This window comes from Silurus meridionalis, chromosome 4 (genome assembly GCF_014805685.1).
Source record: "Silurus meridionalis isolate SWU-2019-XX chromosome 4, ASM1480568v1, whole genome shotgun sequence".
Classification (NCBI taxonomy): Eukaryota; Metazoa; Chordata; class Actinopteri; order Siluriformes; family Siluridae; genus Silurus; species Silurus meridionalis.
Window position 1 is genome coordinate 7,536,194 of NC_060887.1, and position 18,099 is coordinate 7,554,292.

At 37.0% G+C, this 18,099-nt stretch overlaps 1 protein-coding gene and 3 long non-coding RNA genes across 4 annotated transcripts; 3 read left to right on the forward strand and 1 right to left on the reverse strand.

The window, feature by feature from the left end:
* The first annotated feature begins 602 nt into the window (after nt 1-602).
* Nucleotides 603-13,331, forward strand: LOC124384104. Its single transcript, XR_006925345.1, has 3 exons — nt 603-763; nt 849-881; nt 13,319-13,331. It is a non-coding gene; the product is annotated as an uncharacterized LOC124384104 (long non-coding RNA).
* On the forward strand, nt 5,353-6,549 carry LOC124384083. Its single transcript, XM_046846634.1, has 2 exons — nt 5,353-5,385; nt 5,659-6,549. Exons 1-2 carry the CDS (start codon nt 5,368-5,370, stop codon nt 6,547-6,549), a joined length of 909 nt encoding a protein of 302 aa, XP_046702590.1. The 5' UTR covers nt 5,353-5,367.
* LOC124384105 lies at nt 6,469-16,150 on the reverse strand. The gene is made up of 3 exons (XR_006925346.1): nt 16,088-16,150; nt 15,621-15,625; nt 6,469-6,789 (listed from the first exon to the last, which is right to left on the reverse strand). It is a non-coding gene; the product is annotated as an uncharacterized LOC124384105 (long non-coding RNA).
* Nucleotides 14,041-16,777, forward strand: LOC124384103. Its single transcript, XR_006925344.1, has 3 exons — nt 14,041-14,183; nt 14,609-16,653; nt 16,741-16,777. It is a non-coding gene; the product is annotated as an uncharacterized LOC124384103 (long non-coding RNA).
* Nucleotides 16,778-18,099: the final 1,322 nt, after the last annotated feature.

Genomic DNA, 18,099 nt, shown 5'->3' on the forward strand with positions numbered 1-18,099 from the left:
GCTTTGTGTGTGTGTGTGTTTGCAACGCATGAGCCAAAGTGAGTCACTGGAGCCACGCCTTGGATTTTTTTCGGCTACATTTCTGTCTCCTGCCACAGTGAAAAAACAAAAGCTTATGTAAAAAAAAGTGAACATTTCCCACTGTGGAGAAAACCAGAGCTACAACATCATCAGGCTCGATGGGATCTGCAGCAACAAGAACCATAACAACAAGAGCAACAACAAGAAAGGGATGGAAGGTAAAGCTGTGGGCTGAGCCTCCATCCAGAAGCTGCTGGATCAGAACTGAGCTGAGCTCTTTCTCACCGCTCTCAATCCCACCCCGGGGCGATGCGGAGAACCGGAAGACCCTGGAGATCCTGGAGATTTTCAAGACGTGGCTGCGCATTCATGTCCCCCAAAAGACTTAACAATGTCTGTCTCACAATGGCTCGTGTGTCAACCATACACACGCACATGCACACACAGACACACATACAAACACACATGCAAAACCACCAAAAACATGAAAACAAAAACCCTGAAAAAAACAGAAAACGAAGAAAAAAAACCAAGAAAATGCAAACAAACAAATAAAAACCACACAAAAGAAAAACACCTCCAACAAAAACACAAAAGCAAACTAAAAGCACCCACACACACACATGCTTGGCTCACTAAGAGATAGATTTTCTAAAACCTTGAACATGTGAATGATCCTCCTGGACCCACTTCCTCCTCCACGGTGCCTGGCAGCTGCTCAGTGTGAGGAGCGTGACACAAGGTGAGTCTGGATCTCACCAAAACACCTTCTGATCTGCACTGTGGTGTCATTCTAACCCCATGTTCTCTCTCTTCCTGTTACACAGACCCACAGAGGATTGTTCACGTTACACAAAAAAGTTAAAATCCTCACCATTACTTTACTGGATGGAGAAACCGAATATCGTGGCTTTGCTTTGTGTGGTGTGTGTGTGTGTGTGTCAACAACCGCTCTAACCACCATCCACCGCACCACTGTTCATCATCTACCACACCAGCACACTGTAATGATGTCTCGTCTCTTGAGCTCTCTCCAGCCCGGTTTCTCTCAGGGTCCTTCCTCATGGCATCTCAGGAAGATTTTCCTTGTTCGGGCTCTACGTCCAGCAAAGTAAAAAAAAATTAATAAAATTGGGCTTTAAAATGAACTGTTGTTGTGAGCCTGATCCTAAATGATGTTTTATATAGTAGAAAGATTTTTTTGTGAGTGTTTCACATTTCAAAATGATTGCCATCTGCAATATCAGCAGTCGGCCACTAGAGGTCACATTTCTTTAATGTTTATTATAACTGTAAAAGATAAAATGTTGATTAATATAATATAATATAATATAATATAATATAATATAATATAATATAATATAATATAATATAAGAAGAATAAATTTATTTGTTAATTAAAAAATATGAATTTTAATATAAAACTCTATAAGTATTATTGTCTAACATTTCATAACCTGTTAGTGATTTTAATAACAACTAACAAATTATACACACATACACACACACACACACACACACACACATATATATATATATATATATATATAAAACGTTTACAAACTCCGTAAACAGTTAATTATACGTATAATAATAATAATAATAATAATAATAATAATAATGCAAATATAGTAATGATATAATAGTAACAATAATAATAATAATAATTTCATATTTGAAATTAAATTGCAAAATAAAATTCGTTTATTTATTTATTATTAAATGTTCAATTAGAGACATTAATATTTTTTTGTATTATTATTTCACAGTTATAAATGATTGCCCCTGCAATATTTAAATCAACCACTAGTCTACAGCTGAGGAAAAAAAACACAACACTAAATAATTGTCCACATTTCTTTCATATTCAGTATAGTTATAAAGGGATAAAAAATTTTGATTATAATATAATATAATATAATATAATATAATATAATATAATATAATATAATATAATATAATATAATATAATATAATATAATATAATACACAGCATCGGCAAATGTTCCCCAAATATTTTTTTTTTTACCTATTATTCTTACATCAGCTGGTTATATTACTGGTAAACTGGAATTTTATAATCCCTAAAAACTTTTCAGTGTTTTTTCCTCTTTAGAACACAACCTTTTTTTTTACTTGTGATACATTTAGAACTTATCGCTAATATTTATTTCACATGTTTGTCTGTTCTTTTTTTTTTTTTTTTTTTTACGCCTAAAGCGAATTTGCTATTGCTGTTAATTAATAACGCAAATAATTCGGAGCAAGTGGTGAATTTGCTTCTTGTTGCTTTTAACTTGTTTCGATTGGCGTTTGGCGTATCTACTTAACACCAACACACAGTTCAGCATCAGTTCAACAGCAAGTAGAACTTTGAGAGAGAAATAAATGATGAAGAAACTCCAAACTCGAACTCGCCACAACACACGTGGTTTTATTTACGCAATTTTTTTCAAGTAGTTGCAAAGAATTATGATAATTGTAATAGAAATCAATCAGAGTTTGACTCATTGATATCATTCTATTAATAGATCAGTGTGCTGAGAGTCACATTCGAGTCTTTTCACATAAACTGAGGTGATTAAGTAAAGAATCTTGTGATAGAAATGATAATAGGATCATTATAGTTATAATAATTCAGTACTTTGGATACTTAAGTACATTTGAAGGCAAAAACGTTTGTACTTTTACTTAAGTGAAAGTTTAAAGGGACACTTTTTCCTGGAGTCACATTTTACCAAGTGAGTATCTACTTTAACTCCAACTACATGGTTTGTGTACTTCGTCCACCACTGCTAAGGATTCGAGGTTGTTATAACAGCAAATGGCGACTGAATGCGGAATGGAATGTTCAGAACACTTGTACAAAAACGTAATAATTTCCAGGAAAGTGATCAGAAAGTAAGAATTTAAACGACGGTTGTATAACAAATAAAATAGGTTGTGAAAGCTCTAGCTGTGATTTAATGACCGTGTGATGAGTCACAAGAGTTCAGCGTCCTCGAAAGGTCCTACGTTGGCCTGGTTGCTATTTAAATGTTGTTTTATTTAGAAAAATGACAAATGACTACTGCACTTACTGTGTCATGTAACAATTGGCTGGGGTTAAAGAGTCACATCCACCCATCATATTTTTATCCTCTGCCTTTGTAAACTCACAAAACCCTGGGTATATGTCGATAATAAAGCACGGTGGTGGGGTATAGATTTTCAACAACAGGTAAAACTGAAGTGATTTTCTTAGAACTGCATTACCAGAGGCATTTTATAGCACAGCATTAGCAAGCATTCCCCAAATATTTTTTTAAATCAAATATTATTCTTACATCAGCTTGTTATATTACTGGTAAACCGGAATGTTAATATCCCTAAAAACTTTTCCGTGGCAAAAAAACTCTATATTGTATCTATCTATACAATATATATAATATACTTGTATTATATTGTAGCCGATGGTGTAGACTCCTTTCATGAAAGATCATGTACATTAAATCCAACTCCATGAGTAGGTTAAGCAATAAACCTGCAGAGCTGCTCTTAAAGAAAAGAACCCTCAGAATTGACCCCAACGTGGTATAGGGTGTTGTTCTAGCACAGATTGTGTTTCTGTTTCTTCATCTGTGGATTATGTATTAAAATCCTATGTATCTTTTGTCCTCTTTAGAACACTGCCTTTTTTTTTACTTGTGATACATTTAGAACTTATCGCTAATATTTATTTCACATTTTTGTTTGTTCCTTTTTTTTTCGCCTGAAGCAAATTTGCTGTTGCTGTTCCTTAATAATGCGAATAATTCGGAGCAAGTGAAAATTTGCTTCTTGTAAATGCATTGTAATTTAGAAAAAATAAATAAAAATTCAACTTATATGCTACACAAATACATCAGTAACTTTAACTTGCTTAGTGAATGACGGGTGGTTTCAAAGTTAAAAAGCGTCATTATCCTGTTTCAGTGTGGACATTTCCAGTTCTTGCACAGGAGAATACACAGAAACGCAGATGTAAACGTAGCACTCTAATGAACAAACCAAAGGGGAAATAACAAGCAAACTCTCTTAAAAGGAAGAAACCTTGAGTAGAACCAGTCTAGAATAAGATGTATGACAAGAAAGAGTGTGATTATAAATTATTACAGTATACAGGAGTGCAGTGAAGACCTTCAGTATCGAGTAATAACAGTAGAGGGCATTGTTGCACCAATTGGAGCACCCAGTAGAAAATCAACTATGCTGTGTGTCATTTGTAGCCGTTGGCCACAAGGTAGTGGTAGAATAATTTGCAGTCCTGTGACTAAGGTCGTCCCTGTAGAAGAACAGACCAGGAGGTAAGAATGGTTGGGTTTTCATATAGAGCATTAAATCTCTAGGACTCTGGATGGTCTGATTATAAAATGATTAATAATTGACTCTACTGTCCCTCTCAGGAATCCATCATTTTCATCTAATCCACTAATTTACATTATATGTTGTGGTTGGAGAACACCTCAACAGTGTCCATTTCCCAGCATCGCAAGTATTCAACATGGCCACCAAAGACCACCTTTTCCACACTGCACAGCAGTTACTTTTTTCGCTAAACAATCTATTTTACAAGACTTTGGTTCACACACACCAACTGTGAGGGTGTTTGCTCGGTTCTTGCGTTCTTGTCCTTGAACAGTTTAGCAAGTTTTTAACTTCTTGACCTGTTTCTGTTTCCTGACACACCAAGGTTGCATTACCTGATTTGGATTAATGTGATATATGACACAGATATACGAAATGTAATTATTATTAACTGTATTTAAGGTTTAGGCCAAAAAATAAAAGAATTCCTGTCAGCAAATTAAAGAAAAGAAACAAGAAGTAAAGCTAACATGGATGAGACAGAGGGAGTCAGTGATGTAAACATGACTGAGAACAGAGACATTCCTGATCTTCATCCTCATCATCATCATCATCATCATCATCATCATCATCATCATCATCATCATCATCATCTTTTCTCTGCTTGTGTTCTATATGTGGATGTTCAGCCTGGACACATTCATTAGGTGTTCTTTTGCCACCACACTTACAAATAAGAGGAAGTGAAAGTATGTTTTTCAAAGCTTGGGGTGTGTCTTGACAGTTACTCTGCATCTCGTGCCCAGGCCGGTGCAGTGACTGCATAGAGGATAATAGTCTTGATGATTGCAATAAACCACAGGAACGATGTCATCGCCTCCGGGCGGCTAGGTTATGCCCATTTTTGGCTGGGTGTGGGTGGGCTTTCGTGATCCTTTCGCCTTCTGTTAAAAGATGATTGGCTGGCAGACGAGATAAAACGATTCGGGTTTTTCAGTTTCTTCTCAGCAGCTGGAGGCCATGACAGAGGAGGAAGTGGTGAGTGTCGAAAGTTTTATTGTAAATGATCTATGAAAAAATAACGTGCGATCTGCCGATCGTTCTTGTCTTTCATCTAAAGTATTAATCGTTAGAGTACATTAGACAGAACATGAATAAAAGCATGGTGTGTGTTAGACGGAAGAGTGCGTGGTGGGCGGAAGAGTGCGGGCCGTACCGAGATTCGGGTCTAGTTGCGAGACGTGTGTAACGATCATGAACATTACAGTTATTACGACTGATTACTGACGCTGATTTCTTCTCATCTTGAAGGTGTTCCAGAGGAAATTATTTGCTATGTCCATGTTCGAGAAGCACAGCGGTACATCACCTATCAGTATCATGTCACCTTGGTGTAGGGACGATTTTCTAGAACAATGTTTTAAAATACTAAAAAGTACGAACGGCCCGGTATTTTACGAAAGTGGAGAATTAAAAAATTATGATGCGAGTAAAAAGCTGGTGATTCCAAAGGAAACACAGTGTATAATAGAAATAATAAATTATGAACAACAATATATTGAAAATGGATGTGGTTGTTATTATGGCTTCGGCCACGTCTTGACCGCTTTACACGTCGTCAAAGACGCAAATCCTTACGATTCTAACATGCTCGTCGTTTTCAAGATGGAAGAAATTGTACTGGTTTATAAAGCTAGATTTGAAGATTCGTGTAACCGCGACAAAGCTAAAGATCAGGCGTTTATCAAATTATATGGCGATACTACACCTCTTGGTGAGGGCTTACACAATCAGGTCGGTAAAAGCAATAAAAACGGCGTATTCTTTCGAACCGTAGACGCCGACGGGAATTTTCGTAAGCGCGAAGGTCAAATCTGTCGTCCAAATTCAAACATTAGAAAACAAATGAGTCCTGGTGAGTTTATAATGAATGTAGCTGGTGAAGCTGGAGACAGTGGTTCACCTGTATTCAATACCACCACCGGTGAACTGATCGGAGTTTATAGAGGCGTCTTTACACCCCCTGAAAAAAAAAACAATAAAAAAACCCGTTTTGGCCACTATACTGAAATTTCTCCAAACTTTTCACCCTGGCGCCAAATGACGTCTTCTGTTTTTGCAGATTTGATTAAAGAAACCTTTCACTATTTTGTCCGATTTCTAGTCAAGTCCAATCCAAACACTCCTGTGGTGTCTGATTGACATGAACTGATTGAAGCCGTCATTTTAACCAAATTATAACAGTTTCCCTTCTGAGGCCCAAAGTAAGTCACTGGAGCGACGCCTTGGATTTTTTTTGGCTACATTTCTGTCTTCTGCCACAGTGAGAAAACGAAACCTTGTGTAAAAAGACTGAACATTTCCCACTGTGGAGAAAACCAGAGCTACAACTTCATCAGCCTCGATGGGATCTGCAGCAACAAGAACCATAACAACAAGAGCCTCCATCCAGAACCTGCTGCACTGTTAAAAAAAAAATTTTTTACAGTTAAATTCTGTATTTTATTTTATAGAAATGTACCTTTTTTTAATTTACAACAAAATGGCTGTTGTTTTACATATATTTTCTGTATTTTAATGTTCCATCATTCAATTTATCAAAAATTGATTGTGTTTTGATATTATAGAAATGTTCTGGTTTTTAAAAGAAATTAGCTGTATTTTCACACAGCTAAAAATAATAAAAATATTATTTTTAATAATAAAAAATGTAAAAATAATTTGTATTTTTACATAGAATGATATCTAAGATTTACAGAATATTCTTGTAATCATTAAGTCAATGTTTTTTTCTTTTACTACTCTTTTAAGCTTGTCTTGCAAATAAATGCTATTATTAACAATTATTTGCCATTATATGATTTTCCCAAAGGTCTTAACAACATATATCATTCATAAAGACATGATATGTCTATTTTATACCCTAAAGTATTATAAATTAAAATGTGGTATTTGCCCATGTCCCAGTAAACAAAAAGTTAATAATTTAGGTTTTTGTGTTTTATATTTTTTCAGTAACAATTCCTACAATATCCAAAAATCGAATTAAATATAATACGATATAATGTTTAAAAAATTACACAGAACTCAAATCTAAAATACTACAAACTTCTTCTTTTTTATTAAAAATAAGGCATTGGTCCAGTATGGAAGTATGGAAAGTTCCCATTTTTTATATATTTTTTAACTGAAAAAACCTTACATGTTAACATTTTTAAGCAGTAAAGAACTCAAAATAATCAAATCAATAAAAGCAACAAAATAAAACAAAATAAAAAAAACAAACTGCAACTAAAAACATCACTAGTGCCAACCAACAAAACACTTTTTGGATTCCTTGCACGGGTTCTCCTGGTCTCCTAGACCAACGCTGCTCAGATCATCCTGCTAGTTGGTTCCCAAACCGCCATAAAAGAACAATAAGAAGAAGATTTCGGTTTGGCTCCGTGCATGCGCATACTGACACAAATTCATAATTGGCGCCGAATTAGCTCCGCCCACAACGGGTTGAATGAGTTTCAGGCTGTTCCTCTGGGTAATGTTTAAGATAATAACGTGCTTTTTCACTACAAGAATCTGAGGATACTACAGAAGACATCAAGCTGACATCCCAGTAACCCAGTAACAACCCTGTGTTCTACAATGAAGCAGCTAAGTCACAGTCAGTTATATAAATGTACGTGAATCTTTCCAGCTGATCTTTTGGATCATTGTCTCAGTGGAACATATGTATGTAATGTGTGACTGCAATACAAAGTCATAAATATTGTTCTTGTGGACTGTGGACTGTGGACTGTGGACTGTGGGGCTCTACGGCAGAAAATTTCCAGCAACTTTTACATATTTTAAACACTTTCCAGCAGTGACTAAGATTTTAAGATCAATCTTTTCACACTGAGGACAATTAAGTGACTCAAACGCAACTGTAAAAAAGGTGCAAACATTCACTGATGCTACAGAAAAAGAAACATGATGAATTACAAGCGATGAAACACGATGTCAAGAGTTTTCTTGTTTTATTCAAATGTATTTCTTTTCCATTTAGTACTGCCCTTCAGAACAGAAGATACTTGCATATTTCCCGGAATTTACCTCGATCTTCAAATTCAAAACGTTTTCACCCCCAGCTCTTAATGCATTGGTTCCTTCTGGAGCATTAAATCTAAACGTTTGCACCTTTTTAAGTAGTTGTATATATAATATAAAATAATAATAACAGCAATAACAGGTTTAATAGGGTTGGTGAGTGCAGGTGCATCATGCACAGTGCAAAATTCAGTCAGAAGTCATGTATGGAGCTGCTTATGTGGTTAAACACCTCGGCTATGTGGAGAAAACAGAGCGCCCACATGACGTCTTGACTCATCTTGCACAATAGGGTGCATAAAGTTCACCCGTGTAATTTATCTTAGGTCAGCTTCAGCTATCAGTAGCAAAATCAAAAAATATCTAATATCATTTAGCAATATGCTTCAGATAACATATAACATCGCTTATATTAGTTTAAATCTAAGCTTAATACATATAACCATCACCATTTTATAATGAAAACGCTTGTGAATGTAATGCATGTTATAAAGGTGAGTGAGCAGATACGGCTTATTGATTGGGTTAGGGATTAGAAAAAACGGCAGTTTTAGAAAAATAAGGGGAAAAATGTAGAGGTGCCATGAGTATGAACTGGAAGAGTGGTGACCAAGTACACCAGGCAAAGGGCGTAGAAAACGATAGGAAAATATAACATAAAATAAAAATAGAAAAATAAGCAAACAGCATGCAGGCAACATGCCTTAACTCCACTCAAACAGCATATGCACATATATAAACAAAGCAGAAGTAGAAACTTAAGTGAAAAAATCCTATAAAAAAATATATAAGTATAAAAATGAGAAGAGTAATAGGTGAATAGACACAACACATCGTCAAATAATAAAGAACAGAGGAGAATAGTTGCAAGAATGTGTATACGAGGTACAACAGGGAGTAAGATGTTTCTATGAGAGCATGAGCTTAAGATGCAGGATGATTTGCAGACATAGGGGAAAAAAAAAACCCAGACGAGATTTTAAGAAAAGGTGTGAATATTGCGGTAGACAATCTGTTGCATTATGTGCAACAGTGCATGCTCAGGGGATTTCTTTTAAAGACATATCAAGAGATGTTTTTTGTACATGTAAATTAGAAATGTATGGAGGTGAACGAGGCCTTCTGGATTTTTACCAAGAAAAGGTACAAACGTACCAGAAAACACGTTAGCAAAAGGTGGGATATGCAAACACTCGCAAAATTATTGGTGTACGTAAAGTAGTAAGGTGGAGAAGTTAGAGAATATTATGTAAATTCGGGGTATAAAAAGTGAAAGATTTGCCACGTGAATTCGCACTCGCATGTGAAAGCTGACGGGTGCCATTGCTGTCAGGATGGTTCTCTCCCGAGAGTGACTGCAATGAAGCTTATTCGCTCCTTCTCATTCCTGACTGGAAGATGTCTTCATTTGGTTTGTTTATATATTATTTGAAGTTTGGAAACTTATTGGGAATTGATTAGTGAATAGCTAAAACTAATTTGAGTATTGAGTCACTTAAAAGTATTGTCTACTTGGACAATGTTACGACAATGTCCCGACAGTTGCTGCTCTCATCTTTGCCTCCTGGACAGAAATATCTTGCTGTATGTTGAATGATCATCACTCAACCCTGCCAAGACAGAACTGCTCATGTTTTCAGCTGATCTAACTTTGGTGTTATTGTTGACGCATATATAAATTGCACTGGTTCGATCCTGCAGATTTGCCCTGTACAACATTATGAAGATCAGATTCTTTCTTTTGGGCCGTGCTACAGAACTCCCTGTCCAAGGTCTTGTTCTCTCCAAACTGGACTGTTGTATTGCTCTCTTAGCAGACTTTCCAGCATCTACTACCAAGCCTCTGCAGCTAATAATTGCTCTACTGTCTAAACATGTTCAACTGTAATATGTCTGGAAAATGAACTATTAAGACGTATCTACAGACGTTTGTCTGTGTTATGAATTGAGTATATTTTTATACTACATTTCTTAATTATTGTAATTAATGATATCTGTATTTATACAGTAAATGCCTTTGAATTTACAGAGATTAAATATACAAAGCTTTTTCAAATATGTGCTTTCGGGATTTATTTCATCGTTATTGTACATGAGGAAAAATATACTTTTACAGTAAATTAATGTAAATAGACAGATCAGTTTTATAAAATAACAAATTAAAACCTTAAATTTATAGTGATTAACCTGACAGTCGGTTGTTTTTCTATGTTATTTGACGGAATTTATCTGTTTTTCTATAGTTTAACATTTATTTATTACAGGAATATTCTGTAATTTAAGTACTTTTGACCATAAAGTCTATTCTGTATTTTTACAGTTTTTTGCTAGTAATTTTGTAAAATGGTTATTTCTGTAATTTAACGGATTATCTCTGGAAGGCCTGCTGCCAGTCTTTTCACCGTTTTTTTTACAGATTTTTTTTACAGTTTTTTTTTTACAGTGTGGATCAGAACTGAGCTGACCCGCACTGTGGTGTCACTGTGGTGTCATTCTAACCCCATGTTCTCTCTCTCTTCCTGTTACACAGACCCACTGAGGATTGTTCACGTTACACAAAAAAAAAAAATCCTCACCATTACTTTACTGGATGGAGAAAACCGGAATATCGTGGCTTTGCTTTGTGTGGTGTGTGTGTGTGTGTCAACAACCGCTCTAACCACCATCCACCGCACCACTGTTCATCATCTACCACACCAGCACACTGTAATGGTGTCTCGTCTCTTGAGCTCTCTCCAGCCCGGTTTCTCTCAAGAGTCCTTCCTCATGACATCTCAGGAAGATTTTCCTTGATCACCGGGGCTCTACGTCCAGCAAAGTAAAAAAAAAAAAAAGAATAAAATTTGAGTTTAAAATGAACTGTTGTTTTGAGCCTCTAGCAGTCAGCCACTAGGGGTCACATTTATTTAATGTTTATTATAACTGTAAAGGGATAAAAATGTTGAGTATTAATATAATATAATATAATATAATATAATATAATATAATATAATATAATATAATATAATATAAGAAGAATAAATGTTAGTTAAAATATGAATTTTAATATAAAACTCATAAAATAAAGTATTATTGTCAAACATTTCATAACCTGTTAGTGATATATTTTGTATCAGTAATAACAACTAACAAATTATCTTTGCTCCTCCGATGGCGACATCATGCCTCTGAACTCCTCCGATGGCGACATCTCTCCTCTGAGCTCTCCCAAAAGGTGAAACCACACCTCCTGGACCGTCTGAAGGCAAAGTCACACCTCAGCGTCCCTCTCCAGGAGACGTCTCGCCTCTGGGCTCCTCTCCGGGCGAAGCCACACCTCCGAGTTCCTCTGAAGGCATCGTCATGGCTCACAGACCAGCCGAAGGTGTCACTGCGTTCCTCATTTCCGCAGTGGCCGTTCCTCGGCCTCTGGGCTCCGCTGTGGGTGCAGCTTGGCCCCTGTCCTATGCTGGAGACATCTCTTCGCTTCCGGCCTCCGCTGAAGACGTCTCTCCGTCTCCAGTCTCTGCTACAAGCAGCTCTCTGTCCCCGGTTGCTGCTGGAGGCATCTCTCCGTATCCGGCCTTTGTCCTGGCTCCAATCTTCATGGGTGGTTTCGCTCCATTCCTGGCCTCTGCGATGAGCTACGCATCGTTTCGGAACTCCGCTGGGGGTGTGGTTCCGTCCCGTGTCTTTGGGATGGGCATCATTTGGTTCCTGCGCTCCTTCCCGGTCTTCCCCGCTTCTGCGGCGGTTCTGACCAGGTCCCTCTCGACCCTGGACGGACACCAGGATCCTCCTCTGAGTGCCCTGGCCCTCCGAGCATCTGTGGGTTTGGGGTGTCAGGTGCCGCCCCCTCAAGGGGAGGGGGGGTAATGTCAGGGATCCACCTGCCATGGCCCCTTTTGTGGCTTTCATGCCTCTGCTCTCCTTGGAGCTCCAGACATAACCACTATGCACACCTATGCACACCTGAAGCTCATCATCACTCCACCCCGCTCCTACATAAACCCCTCTCTCACATTCACTCCCTGTTCGTTATTGCATGTGTTGGACTCTACGTACGGCTGAATGTATGGGTTCTTTGTTTACTGTTCCATTCGGGCTCCGCTATCCTGTACCGCCTGCGCTTCTCCTCCCCGCATCTGCGATCCGCTATGCTTTTCCCCAAGCGCACCTCGCACCTCGCTCGCATGTTTGTCTATTCCTTTTTTCTTTTATTTTTTTTACGCTAAAAGCTATTGCTGTTAATTAATAACGCAAATAATTCAGAGCAAGTGGTGAATTTGCTTCTTGTTGCTTTTAACTTGTTTCGATTGGCGTTTGGCGTATCTACTTAACACCAACACACAGTTCAGCATCAGTTCAACAGCAAGAAGAACTTTGAGAGAGAAATAAATGATGAAGAAACTCCAAACTCGAACTCGCCACAACACACGTGGTTTTATTTACACAATTTCTTTCAAGTAGTTGCAAAGAATTATGATAATTGTAATAGAAATTAATCAGTGTTTGACTCATTGATATCATTCTATTAATAGATCAGTGTGCTGAGAGTCACATTCGAGTCTTTTCACATGAACTGAGGTGATTAAGTAAAGAATCTTGTGATAAAAATTATAACAGGAACATTATAGTTATAATAAATCAGTACTTTGGATATTTAAGTACATTTGAAGGCAAAAACTTTTGTACTTTTCACTCAAGTGAAAGTTTAAAGGGACACTTTTACCGGAGTCACATTTTACCAAGTGAGTATCTAATTTAACTAACGACATGGTTTGTGTACTTCGTCCACCACTGCTAAAGGGTGGAGGTTGTTATAACAGCAAACGGCGACTGAATGCAGAATGGAATGTTCAGAACGCTTGTACAAAAACGTAACAATTTCCAGGAAAGCGATCAGAAAGTAAGAAATGAAACAAAGGTTGTATAACAAATAAAATAGGTTGTGAAAGCTCTAGCTGTGATTTAATGACCGGGTGATGAGTCACGTTCAGGGTTGGCCTGGTCTCTATTTAAATGTTGTTTTATTTAGAAAAACGATTTGGTCCTTTGTCATGTTTAGGTCTCTTGTGGTCACCATCATTCGCGTCCTCATGCTTGTCTGTTTATTTCCTGGTGTTCCCTGAAATGCTGGAATGTGATTGGCTGGAAGTTTTTGTCCGTTGAATTGGCGCTCTGTAGCATGATCCAGTTTTAGTTCTATCCAGAGTGAGACGGCGGTTGTAGACATTTCCTAATGACGTAAATACTGAGCTCCATTTTGAATAATTGGCTCAACATGAATTTGATGCATTGGGGAGGAGACCATTCAAAGGAGAAATTCAAGGAAAAACAGCGTCAGGATTGAACTCCAACAGCTTCATTATGAGTCGAGACTTTACTACTCTTAATAACTCCTTCAGCTTATAAGTAGATAATAAATTGTATAAATACCTCGGGTGGTTATTCGTCTCCATATTCACGGTAAAATTCTGTAACTAGCAGTTGGTGATGACTTACGAATAATTCAGTAGGGAAAAGTGAAAGTATTTTTTAAAAGGCATTGAGTTGGCATGAAGACAGCTGGTTTCTTGGAAGTTCTTCAGTTATGTCATTCAAGCCAAAGGAGTTAATCACCTCTAGGTGTGGTTTTGCCCTTTTTTGGCTGTGTGTAGGTGAGATTCTAGATCCACCTGTTAATCGATGATTGGCTGACAGATGATATAAAATGAATCGGGATTTAAGTTTCTTCCCAGTTGCTGCAAGTGATGACAGAAGTGGAAGTGGTGAGTGTCGAAAGTTTTCGTGACATTTCTTTGTAAATAATTGATGTATATATTTAAATTGTTTATTAGACAGCATGTGAATGAAACCATGTGAGGCAGATTTGTTGCTGTAGTTCTGAGACGTGTGTGTAATGATTGTAGTATATAACTGGTTGAAAAAAACTGTGAATATTGCTTCTATTACTACTCCACAATGGCGGCTCTTCAGTGGTGTCCAACCTGAATATATTTGAGCTTGTGCAGTTTGCTACAGATGCAGGCTGCAGTAGTCTTTTCTCTTGTCAATGGGCGCGAAAATGCCGGCGACTGGAAGACTTCCAGGGGACCTTGGAGTGTCCAAATCGCTTGGAGTGTCTGATTGGTTAAAGCAACAGCTTCAAGCAGCATAGATTTAGTGCTCACACTAATTTCTTCTCGTTTTGCAGGTTTCCAGGAGGAACTTATTCACTATGTTTAATTCAGAAAATGACCACGATAAAGAAGTTTCTCATTTATCGTCTTTTCATAAGTCAGATTCCCCTCGGGGTGGGGAAGATTTTTTAGACAAATGTTTCAATAAATTTGAGTCTACGAACGGCCCATTAATTTACGAAAGTGGAGAATTAAAAAATTATGATGCGAGTAAAAAGCTGGTGATTCCAAAGGAAACACAGTGTACACTATTAATAAGAAATTATAAACAAAATTATATCAAAATTGGACGTGGTTGTTATTATGTATATAGCCACGTCTTGACCGCTTTACACGTCGTCGAGGACGCAAATCCTTACCATTCTAACATGCTCGCCGTTTTCAAGACGGAAGAAATTGTACTGGTTTATAAAGCTGGATTTGAAGATTTGTGTAACCGCGACAAAGCTAAAGATCAGGCGTTTATCAAATTATATGGCGATACTACGCCTCTTGGTGAGGGCTTACACAATCAGGTCGGTAAAACCAATAAAAACGGCGTATTCTTTCGAACCGTAGACGCCAACGGGAATTTTCGAAAGCGCGAAGGTCAAATCTGTAGTCCAAATTCAAACATTAGAAAACAAATGAGTCCTGGTGAGTTTATAATGAATGTAACTGGTGAAGCTGGAGACAGTGGTTCACCTGTATTCAATACCACCACCGGTGAACTGATCGGAGTTTATAGAGGCGTCTTTACACCCGATGAAACACAAACAAATATATCGCCTATATATGGCCGCTATACTGAAATTTCTCCAAACTTTTTACCCTGGCGCCAAACGACGCCTTTTGATTTTGCAGATTTGATTTAAAAAATCTTTCACTATTGTAATATATGTACTATTGGTATCAGCATTCTGTGATAAGCCTGCCCTCTAGTGGTGTATGTAGTGCTGTATTAGTAATGGCAGTTCTGAGTAAAGACCATGTGAGTTAACACAACTCAACCGTTCTGCTGCGTATTATTTCTCTGTCAGCATACACAACAACTATATTGTCTGATTTCTAGTCAAGTCCAATCCAAACACTCCTGTGGTGTCTGATTGACATGAACTGATTGAATTCGTCATTTTAACCAAATTATAACAGTTTCCCTTTTATAGACCCTGTGTTGTACATCTCGTTTACCAAAAAAAAAGTATACCTATCTATCTCTCTTTAAATCTATCTTGGGTAAGCTTGAGTATTGTGATTGTGTGTGTGTGATTGTGTGTGTGATTGTGTGTGTCTGTGATTGTGTGCGTGTGTGTTTGCAACGCATGAGCCAAAGTGAGTCACTGGAGCCACACCTTGGATTTTTTTCGGCTACATTTCTGTCTCCTGCCACAGTGAGAAACCGAAAGCTTATGTAAAAAGAGTATACATTTCCAACTGTGGAGAAAATCAGAGCTACAACTTCATCAAGCTCGATGGGATCTGCAGCAACAAGAACCATAACAACAAGAGCACACCAAGAACGTGATGGAAGGTAAAGCTGTGGGCTGAGCCCCCATCCAGAACCTGCTGGATCAGAACTGAGCTGAGCTCTTTCTCACCGCTCTCAATCCCACCCTGGGGCGATGCGGAGAAACGGAAGACCCTGGAGATCCTGGAGATTTTCAAGACGTGGCTGCGCATTCATGTCCCCAAAAGACTTAACAATGTCTGTCTCACAATGGCTCGTGTGTCAACCATACACACACACATGCACACACAGACACACATACAAACACACATGCAAAACCACCAAAAAAACATGAAAAACAAAAAAACCCTGAAAAAAAAACAGAAAAACGAAGAAAAAATAAGAAAAATAAAAAGAAAAGAAAATGCAAACAAACAAATAAAAAACCACACAAAAGAAAAACACCTCCAACAAAAACACAAAAAGCAAACAAAAAGCACCCACACACACACACATGCTTGGCTCACTTAGAGATAGATTTTCTGAAACCTTGAACATGTGAATGATCCTCCTGGACCCACTTCCTCCTCCACGGTGCCTGGCAGCTGCTCAGTGTGAGGAGCGTGACACAAGGTGAGTCTGGATCTCACCAAAACACCTTCTGATCTGCACTGTGGTGTCATTCTAACCCCATGTTCTCTCTCTCTTCCTGTTACACAGACCCACAGAGGATTGTTCACGTTACACAAAAAAAAGTTAAAAATCCTCACCATTACTTTACTGGATGGAGAAAACCGGAATATCGTGGCTTTGCTTTGTGTGGTGTGTGTGTGTTTGTCAACAACCGCTCTAACCACCATCCACCGCACCACTGTTCGTCATCTACCACACCAGCACACTGTAATGATGTCTCGTCTCTTGAGCTCTCTCCAGCCCGGTTTCTCTCAGGGTCCTTCCTCATGACATCTCAGGAAGATTTTCCTTGTTCGGGGCTCTACGTCCAGCAAAGTAAAAAAAAAAAAAAAAAAAAATTAAATTAAAATTTGAGTTTGAGTTTGAGTTTGAGTTTGAGTTTAAAAAGTTTGAGTTGTTTTGAGTCTGATCCTAAATAAAGTTTTATATAGTAGAAAGATTTTTTTGTGAGTGTTTTATATTTAAAAATGATTGCCATCTGCAGTATCAGCAGTCGGCCACCAGGCAATAGTCACATTTATTTAATGTCCCTTATAACTGTAAAAGGATAAACATGTTTATAATATAATATAATATAATATAATATAATATAATATAATATAATATAATATAATATAAAAAAAATAAATGTATTTGTTAATTAAAAAATATGAATGTTAATACTCTCTAAGTATTGTCAAACATTTCAACCTGTTAGTGATATATTTTGTATCAGTAATAACAACTAACAAATTATACACACACACACACACACACACACACACACACACACACACACACGCATAAAACGATAACAGACTCCGTAAACAGTTAATTATACTTATAATAATAACAATAATAATAATAATAATAATAATAATAATAATAATAATAATAATAACAACAATGAAAACAATTATAATTTTATATTTTTAATTCAATTACAAAATAAAATTCGTTTATTTATTTAATATTAAATATTTAATTAGAGACATTTTTTGTATTATTATTTCACAGTTATAAATGATTGCCCCTGCAATATTTAAAATCAACCACTAAGCGTCACTGTCTACAGCTGCGGAAAAAAAACAGGGTTAGAAATGTTGATTATAATATAATATAATATAATATAATATAATATAATATAATATAATATAATATAATATAATATAATATAATATAATATAATACACAGCATCGGCAAACGTTCCCCAAATATTTTTTTTACCTATTATTCTTACATCAGCTGGTTATATTACTGGTAAACTGGAATTTTCAAGTCAAGTCAAGAGGCTTTTATTGTCATTTTTACTATACACAGTGGTACACAGTACACAGTAAAAATGAAACAACGTTCCTCCGGAACCCTGGTGCTACACTAAACAACAAAACAAGAACAGCATAGAG